The sequence below is a fragment of the Anabas testudineus genome, chromosome 10 (assembly GCF_900324465.2).
Source record: "Anabas testudineus chromosome 10, fAnaTes1.2, whole genome shotgun sequence".
NCBI lineage: Eukaryota > Metazoa > Chordata > Actinopteri > Anabantiformes > Anabantidae > Anabas > Anabas testudineus.
Window position 1 is genome coordinate 21,197,853 of NC_046619.1, and position 18,975 is coordinate 21,216,827.

The 18,975-nt window shown below is 41.5% G+C and overlaps 1 protein-coding gene across 3 annotated transcripts in view; it reads left to right on the plus strand.

Annotated features, from left to right (window-relative positions):
* Nucleotides 1–18,679, plus strand: part of LOC113160473 (polycomb group RING finger protein 3) — a 44,815-nt gene extending 26,136 nt beyond the window's left edge. For all 3 annotated transcript variants that reach the window (XM_026357753.2, XM_026357752.2, XM_026357754.2), the window contains 5 exons: nt 149–256; nt 6,375–6,463; nt 10,469–10,606; nt 12,445–12,525; nt 12,689–18,679. In XM_026357753.2, the coding sequence (XP_026213538.1) occupies nt 149–256; nt 6,375–6,463; nt 10,469–10,606; nt 12,445–12,525; nt 12,689–12,736 (464 nt within the window). In that variant the 3' untranslated portion in view covers nt 12,737–18,679. The remainder of the gene's footprint in view (nt 1–148; nt 257–6,374; nt 6,464–10,468; nt 10,607–12,444; nt 12,526–12,688) is intronic.
* Nucleotides 18,680–18,975: the final 296 nt, after the last annotated feature.

An 18,975-nucleotide genomic window follows, 5' to 3' on the forward strand; every position in this document is an offset into this window, starting at 1 on the left:
TTTGACTTAGACATAGCTTTTACTGGGCCCTAAAACAGCATTTTAATACGATATGTTTGGCATCATGTATGGACTGAAGAAGACTTAATGACGCATGTCGTTTACACTGGCTTCTCTCATTTTCCCCGTTTCTTCCCCTTTTGTGCAGCGGAGATAAAAAAGCAGAGGGACTTCTATCAGAAGTTGGGAATGGAGGTGCCTGGAGACATCAAAGGAGAGCTTTGCAACATGAAGACTCATTTAGATCAGCGCAATGGTACGACGAGACCCACACGTTTCATAGACACAGAAAACATTCAGAGATCGGGTCTTTGGTTGTTTGTGTGAATTCAAACCCATCATCAGGGGCTTTAGTTGACCTACCATGTGTTACTGTGTTCAGCATGGCCTTAAGGTGGCACACGTAGGGGAAACAGCATGCCAGGAGGTGTTGTTTACCTTTATTATGTGGTTTGAGTAACGTGTTGGAGTTCAGTCGGGGTTAACCTGCCTCCAACGGCCAAACAGACACACAAACAACCAATAGGCGGCCTTACAAAAGAAATGCATCATCTGTGTGGCTCAGGATTGGTCACAAATACAACTTCCCTGTGTTCAAGCTTGACATAAGAGGTTAAGGACGTGTTCTCTGAAGTAACTACAGCATTAGTTCAGATTTACAGTATTCTTCGTTGTCAGTTTTTATCAGTAGATTCAGCTACTGACAGACTAAACAGACTCAGCATATACTCAACAACCAGTTTATTAAATCCATCTAGATACAATTAATATAAAACAGTTTCTAGCTTTGTGTTGTGGAGCAAAATGTGCCAAAAGAGGTCATGGTTGGATGTGTTAGCAGAAAGGAAACGATCACTGATCTTTGGTTTCACCCGTTTCCACCTGCATCAAACAGAAAACGTAATCAGCCGAAACTCATCAATCTCAGTTCTTTTAGTTTCAGCCACAGCTGCTGTGGAGCTCTGATGAGAGCTGCAAAAGTAGAGTTGAGCATGACATATGGCCAAAAATCACAAAGATGGAAATGAGATAACAGTTACTGTTGAACCTTCTACTGCAAACATGGATCCAACGTTTAGGAAAAGAGAGTTTTGTGATAAATATGAGTATTGTAGTTATCTGGATGTGATATGATCTGTGTTTTTGTGTTATTGCACAGTCCTAGAGCTAAAGATGGAAAGGAAGTCGTTATAGCTATGGAGCTTATTTCCACAAATGTACTTAATCATCGGGTTTTACTCAAGCTAAAAAGACGGTGGCTATGGAAGTATAACTTTGTTAGTAGTCTGAGCTGATACAGAAAGATATTCCTTCTAGTCACCTGCTCGGCCACGCATGCGTTCAGTCACCTGTGATTGGGCCACCAAGCAGGGCCACGGTGGAGTGGATCAGCATAGTTATCGCCTGCAGCGTTGGTGCAGACTGTAATATGTGTGCTCATGGCTTGGCACAGCTTGGCACGATTAAAGTGGGCTAAACAGTGCCTCTGGATAAGCAGCCTATTTTTACATTTTGGTCCAAACTGCTAAAATTGGGTTCCAGACAAAGTTTGCCATTCACCTCAGTGACGGGAGTGTCCTGCTTTTCTCATTGTGCTATATAGGAATGAATCTTCCTACCTGTAATGAGCAACATTAGAAGCACAACAATGAGTAACAGTGGAAGCCATTAAGCAGGAGAGATGAAGGCAATTTAGCCAATCAGAATGAGTCCCTGGCCTGCTTGTTGTGCGTGACGGCTTTTCCAGACCAGCTTGCCTCCGAGGGCTGGTGTAAATGTGTGCCCAGAGGGCTGTCATGCTGGCAGGCCTAATCGCTCACTTAATCCCCCTCTCCGATTTTGGTAATTAAGGCTCAAATAGAAGTAGAACTGCTCTCCAGCTTCCTCTGCCTCGTCACTCGAAGTCAGGTTTAACCACACACACACACACACACACACACACACACACACACACACACACACACACACACACACACACACACGCACGTACATGCTCATACACAGAAAGACATTTTAAGGATCATTTACACAGCAACACAAACAGAAGGCCAGGGACTCGTAAATTATACTTTACCCATAATTTCAGTTCAGTGCACTAAAACAGTCAAATCAAATGTGGAGTCTCATTTAGCAGCTCCCCTGGATTTGAAGCTTTGTCTTTGAACATTGTACTGTGTGTTTTCAGAAACAGAAATCTTCTGTTGAACTCAAACTGTTAAGGAAAATGAGTCAGTTGTTCTGTCCAACTCAAAGACGGTCTGTTAATTGGCGTCCAACTCCCAGCTGCAAACACAGGAAGCTGAACGACATGAATGACATGTCTTTTTACATAATTACCATCAGCATGTTTTAGCACAGACCTTGTACAGTTCAATAGAAAACAGTCACCTGGTAAAAACCTGCATTGCTGGGCACACCTTTCAAAGTAAGAGTCTTTGTTTGAAGCAGCTGCTGCAGCGTGAGCCACAGAGACATCACTTCTCTTCTCACAGGAAAATAACCAACAACTATTTTCATAAATTACTAATTATTCAAGTTATTCTGTAGCTGAATTGCTTCAAATTGCCAATTTTCAGCTACTAAAATATTCTTCAGATATTTATTATTGCTATATAAAGACCTTTGGGGACATCGTTGACATTTCTGACATATTTTCAGTGTCACAGCATGCAGTAATTCTAGTTTGCCAGGTGTCCATGTTACCACTGAACCACTTCTGCAAAAGAGCAAACTGCAAACTTTAAAGAGCCACGTTGAAAGCTGACTAGTGCCGAGTGTTGACACTTGAATAAAAGTAGTGGAGGATTCCATGTTATATACAGAAGGAGCCATTACACATGTGGTTTGCACTGTAGTCCCATCACTCAGCCAGTGATAATACTGTGACATTAAGTGATAACATCGCTCTGTTTGAGGCATCACACACACTGGAAATCTGAGCTCTATTCACTTTGCTTTTAAGTTCACCCGCGATGAGTTTTCTTCTAAGTGCTATTTGACACCTGCACAACAAAAACTTGGTTTCCACCAGCTCACAGCAGACTAATTTTCTCTAAATTGCCTGGTTTCCTGAGCACTTAACACACGAAGATGGAGGGACACGGGGCTGTGATGAGTCTGCCGAGTGCACTTTTCTCTTTCATGACAATATAAACTCCCACACACAGACGAATGATGTACTCCATCTCATTCCCTATGTACCCTCAATTGAAATGTCATTGTGTATGCCTTTGTGATTTGATTGTATGTGAGAGATCCTATAAATCATAAATCTGTTATCTAGTAAAGCGTTTTCTACCCATACGACATCGTTAAACTGAGCAAAACAAAAAGAAACTGCTCCGTCTTTCAAATCCCCCGACCCGAGCAATCTTCCCATTCCCTTCCACCTCCAACACAAACAGGGTCTTCATGTCTGTTTAGTGTCCCAGAGATGCTCCAGGGTTGTTTGAAGGTGAGACACAACAATAAGAGCAAGCCCCTCTTGATAAGCAATCAGAGAAGCCGACTCTGGAGACAATCACAGCAGAAACAACACGGCAAGCTCAGACCTTTCCCAGTAACACTCTGTGGAATTGGTGACAGTTAGCCCAAACAGAAAATGATCACAGAGGGTGAATGCAATCCCATCTCCAATCTGGGCAGAGGTAAACTGTCCACACACACCATGTTATTACCTCCACTGAATCTAAGAAGAACACACTGAATTTCTTTGTTTTTTAAGGTAAAAAAAAAAAGCTAAATGCGTCTGTGCAGCAGTTTTGTCACAAACTTGACTTTGATGACCAAGTTTCATATCTGCAATAATCCAATACTACTACAGTATCACAGCCTGCATCGAAAATCCATGAAGAAATGTACAACTATACCTGTCCTGGACATGTAGCAGCAGCTTCACATTGGTTTTAAAAGGAAAAGTGGTTCTCTGCAGAAAGACTTTAAAGTGCTTGGTCTCATTAGTGAGACACAACCCGACACTGTGGAAACACAGATACTAGGATCACAGGTTTAGTTTGAGCTCGTTTCAAATTCATATGAACTTTAGATGCTGTATTGATGTGTCAGAACGTAGCACTTACATGATGAATACTTTAATGTACATGGCTGCATGTTTAGGGACAACACGGGGCCACACAACGAAATGCACCGATGGTTTTTGGACTGTGTGTTTTGTTCAACCAACACAGACCAGACCAGACCGTGAGCTATGAAATGCTGTGCGATTGATGACGATTAGTCATGACATTGTCAGAATAATGAAGTGTTGCTTGCAGTCATGTGCGTGTTATGTTTTCTGGTAATACAAGTATCAAATGAATAATATACTAGATCATCCTCAATATGTTTCAGGTAACAGATCTTTGGACGGGGTCTCGGCTGAGGACAGTTTTCAGCTGGTTGTCTTTGCTAGATTTCAGGTTGGATGCTGTTGTGCCGTAGTGTTAAAAGCTGAACTGCTGTATTGTACATATCGCAGTTCCAGTAACTCACCTTGTTTGTCCTGCTTCCATCTGAAGGCGAACATGTTATTAGCTGTTCTGAATGGTCAGATTGTTGCTGAAAACCCACCTTTGCAGAACCACCAGCTTTGTTGTGGCTGCATTTCACTACATCCCAGATCTCTCTCCATTAGCTCTGGATTTCTTTATGGCTTGACAGATCTCAATAGATTTCTTTCTCACCTAAATGGGGTTTATGGATTTGCACTCGACTGTATGTGCAAAAAGTGACGTGAAGAATGAGCTTGAAGGAGGAGGACGTTCAAATCCTGCTCACTCTCTGCTTGAAGAGGCACTTGTTGGTTTATCGGTTTGTTGAGCTACTAAAATATTCTGCTGCTATCCCACAGTCTGATGTTAGAAACATCTCAAAGGAAGAGGGGTTAACGTTTGCTTCATGACCCCATTTCTAAAATATACAGTACACTGAGCTGAGCCTCACGTAGAGCAGGTGTATTATTTGTGGACTGGTGTGAGCGCAACCACTTGTGCTTGAACACCAGTAAGACAAAGGAGATGGTGATTGACTTCAGGAGGAGAACACCACAACACACACCGGTGAGCATCCAGGGTCTGGACATTGAGGTAGTAGACAGTTTTAAGTACCTGGGTGTTCACCTCAACAAGAAATTGGACTGGACTCACAACACTGATGCCCTGTACAAGAAGGGCCAAAGTCGCCTCCACCTTCTGAGGAGACTGAGGTCCTTTGGAGTGTGCAGGCCTCTCTTAAGGACATTTTATGACTCTGTGGTAGCCTCTGCTATCCACTACGGCGTGGTCTGCTGGGGAGCAGGCAGCACAGACCGGGACAGAAAGAGGCTCAACAAGCTGGTCAGGAGGGCCAGTTCTGTCCTGGGCTGTCCACTGGACTCTGTGGAGGAAGTGGGTGAAAGGAGGATGTTGGCCAAGCTAACATCCATCATGGACAACACCTCTCACCCACTACATCGGACAGTGGAGGCACTGAGCAGCTCCTTCAGGTGCAGACTGTTACACCCTCCATGTAGGAAGGAGCGGTTCCGCAGGTCATTCATTCCCACAGCTGTTAGACTGTACAATGCCACAGTTTAAATATACATGTACAAAACCGGTTATCATGCATCCATAGCCCACCTGACTGTATTGTTTTTTACTTTATTTATTTTATTATTACGTATAACATATTATATATGTTAAGTCGTAATAGTGTATATAGTTGTAGATTCTCGTTAAATGTTTATTACTTTTGTATTTTTGCACACCCTCTCATTCTTTTTGCACATTGCTGTTGTTCTTTTTGCACTGACCTGCTGTAGCAATTGAATTTCCCCAATGTGGGATCAATAAAGAATATCTTATCTTATCTTATCTTAAATGGAACTTTCCTGCATTGTACCTGTAAATTCATTAGACTGTTTTCTCAATTTTCCTGAGGAAAGCACAACTAGCATGGCCCACATGCAGCCTAGTCAGCAGTTTTATTAGAAGTTAGTAGAGACATACCCAGACAGTAGATAAGTAGTTTTAACGATGCTTTGACACCATCCGACATCTAATCGTCTTAGAAATGAAGTGATTTATGCTCCAACAGCCACCGCCTGTTAAAACACTGTAGAGAGACAAACGTGTCCGTTTCCCTGCTGTCTGACACGTTTCATTTTCAGCGGGCCACCGTGGACGATAATGAAGTTAAACCACTTGACTTAAGTTAATGAGCATGATGTGGGAACTGCTGCTCAAACACTGGATTGTTGACAGCAGAAAAAACTCACATGCTGATGCAATTTAAGACACTGAAGTTTCTATGAAGTGTTTTTTTAACTGTACTTTGGGGATCAAATCGTTCAGACCGCAGCTGCTCAGTGCTTTTCCTCTTTCTGGTTTTCTGAACAGGTGATACAAAATCTGAAGAAACGGCCAACAAGGAGGCAGGAGAGGAGAAACCCGAAGAGGACAATGACTATCATCGTAGTGACGAACAGGTACGCCTTCACCAATCACAACCTCCGTTTTAGTGAATTAAGTGCTGTGTTTTGCTTTTATGTGCTCACGTTTTGAGATGTCTGCTACTAAGTGCAATGAGGAAATATTGTGTGTGTGGTTCTCGCAGCATTGGAAATCAAACTTAAACAAGCGTTTGTTTCTAGATGGTTTTCATTTTCATTCACTCTTCAACCCCACCCTTCGCTGACTCAAGTGACATCTTTTTAGAGGAAAGTTATTCATGCAGCTTTGAAGCCACAAAAGGCAGCTGCACTTTCTAACACCTGTACATATCAGAGCATCAAAAGCTGCAGCCTCTTGATACAAGAAACATCAGGACTGTCCAGTATTATAACTAAAGATCAGGTGACAGTGACATTTGGGGATTATTCACAGTAGCAGCGACATTGTTTCTGGAAAGTAAGAAGGCATTTTTGTGAGTTTTTTCTGGGACCTGCACAAACAGTTTTACCCAATTACAAAGCTGCCTGTCAGGAAGAAAAGAATGAAGAAATAAAAATACTGTTGGTGATATACCATTAACTTAAAAACGTACACATCAGTTGCTGCCTTCATGGTGACACAACTGGGCTGTTTTACAATTACCAGGTCCTTTTGTCTTTGGTGCTTTAGCTGTTTGACTTGTACATATCTGCATAGTGACACACACCGCAGCACAGTACCATGAAATGGAAATGAGCTTTTCATGATTGTATTTGTATTCCAACACATTCTCCAGACCTGCAAAATGACATTAATAATGCACAGAGAGTGGAGTTGTTGGACAGATGCTATCATAAAAACAGTCTTTTCTGCATCGTTGTGATGCAAAATTGGAAGAAAATTGTCTTTGTCCTGTTTAAGCTGTTGTTTTTAGGACAAAAGAAGCCGACAGGGAGATTTTAAAAACATGGCGCTTGTCTCCAATCAACCTGCTCTTTACTGCCATGTTTGGAAGGCGGGCTGCCCCGATGAGGGTGAAGGTCCTGGCCTTTGGATATTCAGCAGTGGTGCAGAATGCGTGCAGAATAGCTAATGCTGCATTCTGTGAGCTGAATGCAGTCACATCAAACATCCTGGGTAGGAGGGGGAAGAAAGAGAGCCGAGGAAAAATGAGAGATTTGTGAGATAGAAGGAGAAAAAGTCCTGCCGATGATAACATGTCAGGAAGCCCAGGTAATAAGTTGGGATCATAGAATTATAGCATGTAATTCTGAGGAGTTAGTGTTGGAGGGAGGGATCGTGTGAATTTTGTGGTGGCAGATGGAGAATGGATCACTTTGGATAAAAGCGTCTGCTAAATGAGTAAATGCATGGTGAAGGTGAGTCTCTTCAGAACAGACAGAACACAAGTGGCTGAAATAAGAAAATGATAAAGAGAAAGGTTGTGATGGAAAATAGATTCATAGATGGAAAGGGTACAGAATAGGCGTAACAATCACAAGGCCATCTGGCATAAAAGTGCAGCAGCATCAGTCGGATACATGCAAACACACACACACCCCTCGTAACACTGAGGATTACTCCTGTGCTCCTGTGATAACATTTCTGTCACCAATAAAAAATCTCACTCTGATACGAATAAGTTGAGATGTGTGGAGCTGCACATCTGTATATTTTTCCCTGTCTGTTCATATGAGATGATATTACAAACACCCTGATGCAGGATTTCATCACCTAGTAACAAGCTATAGATTTTCTGTTAGCTTATACTGACTCGAATGTGGGGACGGCTCTTTAAAGGTCTTTTATTTTCCTGTATAGTAGCATTGAGCACATAGAGCAGAGGATGTCATAGTGAAAGCTGAACTGTAATAGCAGCATAGCAATTGTTGCAGCATAATAGCAGCAGTTGCAATCATGAGGGATAAAATTGTTCTTCCATTCTGGTTTCGCTGGAGATGTAGAAGTCACTCAGATATAAGAACTGGCAGGCGAACCGGCATGCACGAGCGATTTCAAGAACACCTCCCCGCTGTCTTCTGGACGACCTTTCAAAGTGTAACCTTGGGGTGGAAAGCAGAGCCAGAGATGACTAATAAAATTGGTGACACCAAAAAAAGAACAGCAAGAAGAATTGTGATAGAGCCACAGTTAATCAGAGAAACCTACATTATCAGCAAAGCATGAAACAGCGGATTCTGAGAGGTTAATGTTGTCAGTGTGAAGTGTGAGCACAGGGTCACCTTCAGGCTCTCATCAAATGTTGATAAGGTCTCTGTGGGGTGAGAAGAGGCTGTGTAAATGTAATAAACCAGCTATTCTGGGCTTAAAGAGGCTGCTTTGGAGAAATTTGAGAATGCAGCTTTGTTCTAAGTTATTAATGGAGACATCACAGAGACACAGAAATTTATGCACAACTACACTCACAGAAACTGAAAGATAGAAATGTTACCCAAGAACACTGCAAAGCATTTACTCCTTCATGTCTGTGTGCCACCGTAAAGCCATGGAGCTGAACTCTTTGGCTCACTAATGTAATGTAATGAAACCGCGTTACAGACTGCAGCCGGACCACAGAGTAGTCCAGATCGCTGCAGGGAGCTTTTATTCTACATTACCAGCCTCCCTCATTACTATTGGAAAGATGTATTGTGGTGTTGCTCTTTGCTTCTACAAGGCCGAAGGCTGCACTGGAGCTCCGTATGTGAATGTGTATGTCAGAGCAGAGAAGATTTCCAAGTTTAGGCAGGAAGCAGGGACATGTTAGCTCTTCCTGTCTCAAAGGAGAGAGAGGAAAAGAGATAGGACACCCACAAATGAAGACACATAAAGCTTCTGTCCTCCTCTCCTGTGCTTTGATACGTGTGGGCTGAAGCTCTGTGGCGGTAATGCATTCTGACTCCTGCAACCATCGACTGCCAAAACCACCTACCGTGACACCTCGGGGGGGAAACCAAGTGCACGGGCCAATGGCAGCGACTCGGTCGCATGAAAGAAGCCAATGAGCAAAAGTCAAACGAACAGTACTGGTTCAGTGAGATGTGCTGTGGAAGCAGAATGGAAATCAACACCAGTGTCAGGCTGAATTAACCAGTTACCATAACACTGTAGATGGTGAGAAATTAACTGAAACAAGTTACACTCTGGTAACCTTTTGACAACACACGTGGAACACCAGTTTCTCCTGTGTTCAGCCAAATGCGTTGCAAACGTCCCCCTGCTGCTTTTCTACATTTTATTTCTACAGCTATCAGTCGGGAAACTAAATTGTTTAGTGGATGATAAATGAGAAACAACTGCAGATCAGATTTTTTACACACATAAGTTATGTCCTTAAAGTGTGTATGCTATGTATGTTTATATGCTGTGAATTCACTAGAAGTCAAATCTAATTTCTAGTCCACAAAGTTTTTTGATAATTAATAATAGTTAAAAATTACAGTTATTACATTAGTAATATATGATAATCAAAACCTTTAATTAGGCCATTAAAATAAGCTCCTTTGTTACCAGCTGCAACATTAAAGTGATAAATATGATAATGCATCAGTAATTATAATCCAATTATAATCTTATAGCCATTCTGCACAACAACGTTTACCTTTGGTACTAAGTGTTTGTTCAGGTAATAATATTTTGTATTTACTCAACATTTTACTCGTTAGGGGTCTAAGGGTTCTGAAACAGAGACCATACATGTCCAAACTGACCTCCACCTTGTTGAAGACATTGAACTTATGTAGTGCTGTATATATATTGCATGTTGTGTTCAGGGTCAGTACATATTATAGGTCATCTGTGTTTTAGAAGCTCCGAAAACAAAACGTCAACAAATGTGGCTCAAAAATCTGACCTGAATGGTGACTTTAGAGAATAGTTACACTTCTACTAATGTAAGAATGTGATGCTTGGTATAAGAAACTGTCTGAATCATGTTGTCATGGTTGACATGGACTTTTATGGTCTATTATTCTTCTTGTATTTGGATGCAGCCTGTGATGTGTTCATGGCATCTTACACCGTTGTTTCACCTTCTGCTCTGTTTGTGTTTCCTGTCACAGGTCAGCATCTGCTTGGAGTGCAACAGCAGTAAACTCCGAGGTCTGAAACGCAAGTGGATCCGCTGTTCAGCGCAAGCCACAGTCCTCCACCTCAAGAAGTTCATCGCCAAAAAGCTTAATCTGACGTCATTTAATGAGGTACAGATACTAATGTGCTCCATCAGCCTGGAAAGCAGTGTACTGAGAGGAAAGTAAGGATATATATGATCAACAACTTCAGCCCAGAATGAACTGTTCACTACTTTTCTTAACAAACAATGCAGATACAATCAACCATTAGTCACTGACAACATGTTGCAGGATTCTTTTTTTGGTTTTCCAAAATTGATTTGTAACAATTTGGAACAAATCTCTTAATTCTTGGCTTCTGTTTTGCTTGTTGGACACCAGCTGGGTGGTGTGGGCCATGTGCATCAGAAAGTTTACTTAATCACAAGAAATTACATAAGGGTCAGGTCAGTATACTTTTCTGCACTGACTCATACAAGGCTTTTGTGTTTGCTTTATTTATTAGGAAACAAGCTCTTATGATATCTAGATGTGGTAATTCTGCTATTTATTGTCTTTCCCGTCCTCTTCAGAACAGCAGGGGGGAGGCTGGGCGATAATTTGACAGATGGATTTTTCAACATGCCGTGAATAATCACAGTCGCCTTCTTGTTGTCTATTTTTCTATTTTCTGTCTCTTTCTTAACTGGCTGTCACGGAGATGAGTGGGTAGACTCAATCATATCGTCGGCCTCCGTAGCGCAACTTTGGCGAGGCGGCTGCTCTCCCCGCCAGCCATTGTTGTGCCATCTATCGACTATCAAAAGCTGCTGTTGGAACAGATTCTGTCTTCAGCAGCGGGTGTTTTGTCAAACTGCTGTGTGCCATTTACTCTCTTGTATTTGTGGAGCCAGTGTTCATCTAAATGACTCTGCAGAAACTGAATGCATGAATCTTCTAAAGTGACTCAAATTTAGTGTCACCGTTTAAAACACTATCTTCAGCAGTAGCATATATTTCTGGTGCACAGCTTTCCCACAGCTCCTTGTCACAGGTTACATATCTCCACAATGCTTAGAAAAACATCCCTTCATCAACTTTGTGATGCAGCAGTTTTCAAAAATCCAATGGTAGGTAGAACTTTCTTAACCCTTAAAGCACCTTGATCAATCTTTGTATGAGTAAAAGAGGTAAGCCGAGGTGCAGGAGCCAATCTAATGTTAAATATTTCTATTTTATTTTAGAGTTTCTTACAGCAAAGCTTCAGAATTAGAGCAGGATAGAAGGAACCGACCTCTGAGGCCCCGGCTCTGATATAATCTTAGCATAGATTCTCTTCTGCGTTTTTATTTGGGTTTATTCAACTTTCTGGTGAAGAAGGCTGATTTCAAAACAGCATCACAGCTTTCCATGACGCTGCTCGTCCCCTGGATTCTTGGTCCACGTCTGTGATTAGAAAGACTGTTTCCACCACTGCTGATCCAGGCTGGTTGGTGTTGATCCGTCTGTTCTTCCAGTCTTAGCCAGCAGGTGAAGCTGTGGCTGTGTGTTGCTCTTCAGCCTTCACTCTCTCACTGCTTCCCTCTCTTTCCCACAGTATTGATTGGCAGATGCAGATGCGAGGCACTGCTCAGCAGAATATCAATGTTGACTTCACAGAGGGAGAGGTAGATTTGGCGAGCCAGCCTCGTATTTAGTATTGAACTTCTGTGCTTTCCCAAAAAGCCCTGCTGCTGCACCAGAGCCAGAGGCCACTTCATGTCAAAATAAGTTTCCTCTCAAAGAAACATCAAGGTTATAATTCATAGTGAAAAACGAGAGCAGGGGGGCTGTGTGGAGATGGGAGTTTTATCTCTGCATCACCGTGCTCTGGTAAAGAGCAACAGTGGCCTTAAACTAGCCGTGTTGATTCTGTCCTCTAGAGAAAGCTCGAACACCTTGAAGGCAGATATTGTTCAACACTTTGTCTCCTGTCACCTTCTTCACAGCTGGACATTTTATGCAACGAAGAAATCTTGGGGAAGGACCACACTTTGAAATTTGTTGTTGTGACAAGATGGAGATTTAAGGTAAGTTCAAAACAACAGGTCCTGGCATCATGAGGATTGAGTTTTGTTTTTCCTGTGAGAAAATAATCAGATTTTATTGATTCTACAATGAATGAATGTATGAAACGCTGGAGCTTCAGTGAATTCGCACTTTTGCTGAGCATGTTTTTATTTGTCGTTGCAGAAATCCCCCCTCCTACTTCATTACAGACCTAAGATGGATCTGCTGTAGCTACAATGGAGACCCCAGTCTTTATTATTATGTTCTAGTGTTTTTTTGGCCCAGTGGCCGCGGACTGTGCCGAAACTTTTTTTATTTATGCAAAGACGATCAACCAACACCAAGCAAACACCTGACGGTTGAAGTCCACATAAGCCAGCAAATCGGGATCTTAAAGGTGGGGCCAGATACTACACACAGAACCTGGCAACCTCCAGCACAGATACTGCAGCACTGGTGTGTTTTTTAGAAACTAAAACAACAAGTTTTTTTGTCCGCTACATCCTTGATATGTGAACCCCCACCACACACAAAACAAACAAAAAAAAGGAGAGAAAGCATATATTTATACTTTTGTACAGAAGAGACACATGGAACCAAGACACTACTGGTGCTCTGTTTACACGCTAAGATGTCGGGAATCACGTGACCGTCTTTTTGAGCTTCATGCAGATTTCATCCTCCCGAGACATCGACCGAGAGAAGGGTTCTTTCTTTTTATACAAGGTGTTTTTTTCCTTTCCACAGTTCACTTGTCTTGGGAGCACAGAAAGTATATGGAGAAAGTTATATAGCAGGCATCAATTTTAAGCTGTTTATCAAGGAAATTGTCTCTGAAACCTTTTTTTTTTTATCATTTCGTGGGATTTGTCTAAGTTGCTATTGGGTTTATGATGATTGTCATTTGTGAATAGACTCAATTTTTTTGTGTAGTAATTTATGTTCTATATACCAATATTGTACATAAAATAAAATGTCATTACAGAGAGAGTGAAAAGAATAAGAGAGACTTTAGACTGTTAAAAAAAAAAGAGGTGATAAGTGTCAAAAGGCGATAATTTAGGATTTTTAAAGACAGACTCATTATTGGTATCAAAATATATAGATGCATCTTTATGCTGTCTGACAAAGACACAAAACGAATATATCAAATCCTCCGTCATTTGTGTGTATGTTGGTCATATGTGTGTTATATTGTTCTCATCCCATTACAATACTTTAGGGCAGATAAGGAGAAAGCTTCAGAACTCCCCCCACCCTATGCTCCTCATCTCTACTAACCTATTTGGGCAACTTGCTGATTTAGTTGATTTATTTCTTATTTTTTTATCTCCACGTTTTCACACCATGCAGTCCTTAATATCCGTCCGTGACTTTCTGCAGCAGCACCAGGCAGGCAAACACTGATCCACCCACATGTTTACAGATTTGAGTTTGAGCTGCTGGAAGCAGATGTTGTTGGCACCCTGCTCCCTCACATTTCCTTTTTGCTAGATTTGTGGAGATTCCTCTGCAAAAATTAATGAAGCTCTAACAGAATGTAAAAATAGATATCAGTCTCACTCATCTTAACAGCCTCCGTGAGTGTGGGGCTGCAGCAGAGCATCTCATCCCATTTGCCCAAATTACATTTTTGTGTTAAATCTGCACTTTTTTTTCCCCAGACACAGGAAGTGAATTGACATTTGCTATGTTTTAAACTGCAACCTGCAAAACATAAGTGCAGAATACTGATGTCACATTGTGTTGTTTCTGGGGGATGTTGTCACTGCCAGTTGGAGCTGCAGACATGCAAAACTGCACAGGGTTTAAGAAAATCAAGTTAAGAACATTTACTGAGAGTTAAGGGGGTGTTTTTCCAACAATTAGTGTAAAACTTGGATTATTTTACAAAATTAAATATTGTTGATTTCAAGACAAAAATTTCTGAGTCTTTTAGAAATTAACGAGCAAATTCAGGTTTCGCACTGAGGTTTTTTTGAACGTTTTGATAATGAAATTCTGAATAAAATGACCGTTTGGTCATTTGGTGCTTATAAATGTATGTTTCTAATCTTGATGATTGTTCCTCAGGAACCTGCTTTTCTTAACCATGTGACACAGCAAACCAATTGTTTTGTCAAGCAACAAAATGTCTTAACTTACAAATCCAAAATCCTGAACCAAACTGTCTTTAACTTTGCCACAACTGGACCCATACATACCATGTCAGACCTCAAGTAGTATTACCTCACTGACCTGTTTTGTCATGAATTCAATGACAGCTATTTACTTTCATTGTATCTGCCCACAACTCGCCGTTTTGTCTTTATGTTGAGATGCAGGGTTCCTTTGCATCATTAGGTCTGGAAATTATATCTAGAGGAAAAAACTAATTGGATAATGGTTAATAGTTAATCCTGTGATACAAACACATTTTTTGTAAACCCAGTGATCTTTTTCAGTAATTCTAATATGTAATTGTGTTCCATTGTGTTGAGATTTGAAACCAACTGTATGGGAACCCTGCTGCATAAGGACGTATGGATGGATGACTTGTGTATTAGTCGTTTTTACAGCCTACAGGTCTGTACGAAACCAGCTCAACCAAAACTCCTCTTGCAGCCTCTGATATTTCTCATTTCAGTTCACAGCTGAGGTTTATGTTTCAAGGCCCTTAATCCAAAACCCTTTGTAAAGTGCTCAATGTGCTTGTTTTTTGGTACCAGATTCTGCCTCCTGTTCAGTTCTGCTGGGTGCTTGAACCTTAGTACACCTGCTTGTACCGGCAAGTCTAGGCGAACATCTCATTAAATATTATGCAGCACAAAACATTCAGCATTTTTTCCACCGATTCTTTTCCAAGTACATAATCCACACGGTTTCAACACTCTGCTGTTGCAAGAGTGAGATCACAATGTTCAGACAACTCCATCAGAAATGATCTACCCATACAAAATCATGAAAACAGCCAGAAACAGCCTCACATGTGTAGTCAGTTCATGGAAAAGTATTGTGGTCATATTTAATGCAAACATGGTGTAATTACAGCCACTGTTGTTCTTTTCCACTACAGACCTGGTGTTTTAAAGGCTTACAGGTTCTGTCATTAATATGAGGCCAATAGACGTTCATTTCCTGCAGCTGTCAAAGACTCAGAGCTCCATGTTTAAAGGATGTTTGTAATTTGAAGTAGCTGTTTGACCCTGGTATCAGTCATCTCGCATGTCATTTTGTAATAGTCTTGTTTAAGTGTCGTCATCCCTCATTAGCTTTCAGTGCATCAGCTTTTCCCTCAGGTGATGAAGCTGGAAATCGCCCAATAAGGTGCTACTACACTTATAACGTTCTTCAGCACACTGCGCTGACTGCATTTTATTGTTCTGACGGACGGGCATTGAAACAAAGGTTTTATTTGTATGTGTTCATCCTTTTCCCCTCATTGTGTTTTCCTGCTTGCGAACACGCTGCACCTTTGTGATCCAGTTTCCATTTTGTCCGACGCGTGCATTCGGCTTGTGTTAACATGAAGGACCAAGAAATATTCCAGTCCACTCAAAATCTGATGTGAGAGTTTGAATTTGAGCACAACAGGCTGCAGTGTGAACAAAGCCTTTCATTGTATTTCTTTGAGTATTGTTCCAAGAACCCTGTTATCTGTGTGACTGATGGAGAACCGGAGTGAAAGTGTGGGGTCTGTGCCGCAGTGATGATCAGTAGTGGTGTTCGTCTCTGCCATTGGTGCTTTTTATGGTGCTAACAACTCCTCGTTTCAAACTCCTTCAAGAGAAGTTCAGTCAGAGACGGAAAAGTACTGTGTTGCAAAGTTCTCCTGTTCCTTTTTCTTTTTCACGACTGTACCTTATGTGCTCGAGTCCTTAGATGTCAGCTCTTGTCAGAGCTGTCTTGCTGTAAACTAGGTGCTGGCTTTTCTTGTTTCTTCTTTCATTGATTTGTTGGGTTTACCCACATGCCTAGACCTGCTCTGGAAAGTAAACCCAGGGAGTTTTAAATAAGTCCTAGACCGTGACGGGGTTGATGCCGTGAAAAATAAAAGAAAGCTGGTGAGAAATTGAGTGTTCTGGCTGCAATTTCCTGCCTCAAAGTGAAACTCTCACTTACTCTTCTCTGGTGAGATGTTTGCACCTCTTCAGTCAGATTGAGACCTGCTGCAGCGTCTAACAGATGATTTGCTCTGTGAGCCGAGAACATACAGAACTATAAAAACACACGCAGCTGATTTAGTTTTAATATTGCCAAGGTTCTCTCGAGCTCTTGGAGATTTGACCTTCTCAGCATCCATGTGTGAACACTGCAGGCTGCTCCTTCCACCTCCCGTGCCCCTGAATGAGTTGATTTGTACACTTTATCGGCACCAACATTGAGACGTCAGTGTGGCTACGCTTGACAGCCTAGCTAAGAGGCTTACGGGCGACTTGACTGTGCCTCGCTCCAGATAGTCGTTATCATCTCTGAGAGGTCTCCAGCATGGAGCGGGGCCGCGATCGGTCAGAGCTCGAGTTCTCACAGCTCTCCTCTGCTTTGACCTTGAACACCTGTCAGCTTGTTTGTCATCTCCTGTTAGGATCCGTGTCAAGCTCGGGGGGTGAGCTGCGTGAAAACTGGATTCGCGACGGTTTCACAGCTTCATGTGAAGCTGTAAGTACCAGCAGATGGTCGTTTACTCCACCACCACGATGCACAGATGACTAAAGAGTTCATTTGGGCTGCTTTGTGCACACTTTGTGAACTCGGAGACTTCTCTGCAGCTCCTCTCTAAAAGCAGCAACATTCATTTCAGCATTAATTTCATGCTTGTTGGCAGCAGAATCATTCCTGCCAACTTACTGTAAAATGGCTCTTCTGTGTTTACTCCACTGTAATAAGTGTCCACTCAGAGCATGATAGTCTTCTTTGTTGCCCAGCTCAGCCTTTCTTCCTCATTTGAGTTCTCTTTAAAGCCCAGTAATCTCACAGGCGGGCTGTGGGTGAGAGATGGAGACCTCGAACAGCTCTCTGAGGGCTACATAGACTAAAATGCACTCCAAATGTATGGATTGTCTGGTCTGGGGGCTCTGACGGCATCGCGCTAAAGTGCTCACATTAGGATGGAAGGAGCAGATTGAAAAACACATTACTTTTTGAATTGTTTCACTACATCAGGATTGTGTGTGTGTGAGTTGCTTTTAGAAATTGTTCACTTGTTGCAGGATCAGCAAAGTCCTTTTTTCCAACAGCGCAGTAGATAAAAATGACTCCTTGACTTTTGTGTATGAGTGGTTGAGACTTCTGGTTTCACTGATTCCCATTTTTTGGGAAAATTGGTCGACAGTTACCAAATCTCACAGTGGAGTGACCCCATGAGCCATAGCAGATGTCATCAATGAATCTGTCGAGTTTTGTATTTCTGTTATTTATGCTGAAAGTGACTTCTACAATAGTTTCTGGGTTGGTGAATTTTTAAAGAGATTTTTTGTTTTGTTTTGGGTTTTTTTCGCTCTCAAATTTGTATTGACTTATTTTTTGTGAATTCTTTACTGAACTCATGCATAAAATAGCTTAAATTATGAATTTGCTATTGAATTCCCTTTTTGTATTCAGAGTGTGTTACTGTTGACGCGATGCTTTGTCTGTGTAACAAACACAAATGTGTTCTTTTTTAGGTGAAGCGCAAAACAAAAAAAAAAAAACAAAAAAAAACTAACGTGTGAATCTGGCAATGTGGTTATTGTATTTGCAAGGAAAATGTGCAATATACGGTTCTCAGATGGTTCCAGGTTTCAGCATACAACTCCAATGTTTATTTTTTACTTTTTTCCAGTCAGTTCCTCAGGTCACTAAATGCCTTCTGGTCCTGAGGGTCACCAGGAAATCTCAGAACATACACTAATGCATCCGAAATACAAAACGACTGGATTTAATTTTAGTCTCGTCTGATTTCTTAACTCCCTCCCCTCTCCCCAACTTAGTTTTTTTTTTTTTTTTCAGGTTAATACAGGCACTTATTCGGGTGTCCTTTTCCTTGCCTCCTTTTGTATTATTGTTATTTATTGCACATGTAATGAACTGGTGTCCATTGCCACATTGAATTCAAGGAGTTTTGGGTCTAGAATGGGGCTGGAATTTCTTACAAAACTACAGAAGCTTTTGTCAAAACCTAAGTGTGTATTTCATCAATAAATGCCTTTAAAAGTGTTTTTATGCTTCCTATTCATTTGGTTCTCCTGAAGGTGGAATGTATAGAGCAATAAGTGTGGGTGGGGGCTCTATAGACGCCAAACCCTCTCGAGACAGAGATTAAATACAAAAGAGCCACAACAACTACAGTACAAGTTCTTTACAGGTTGTAGAATGACTTCATCCATCACTGACCTGTCAAAACAATATAATGTTATATATTCGAGCTGTTCTGCAGCAGTCAAATAGAGATTTGTTTGTCTCATACAGCTCTGTCGACACAGAACTGTGCCTCTGAACTGGCAGCTGTCAGG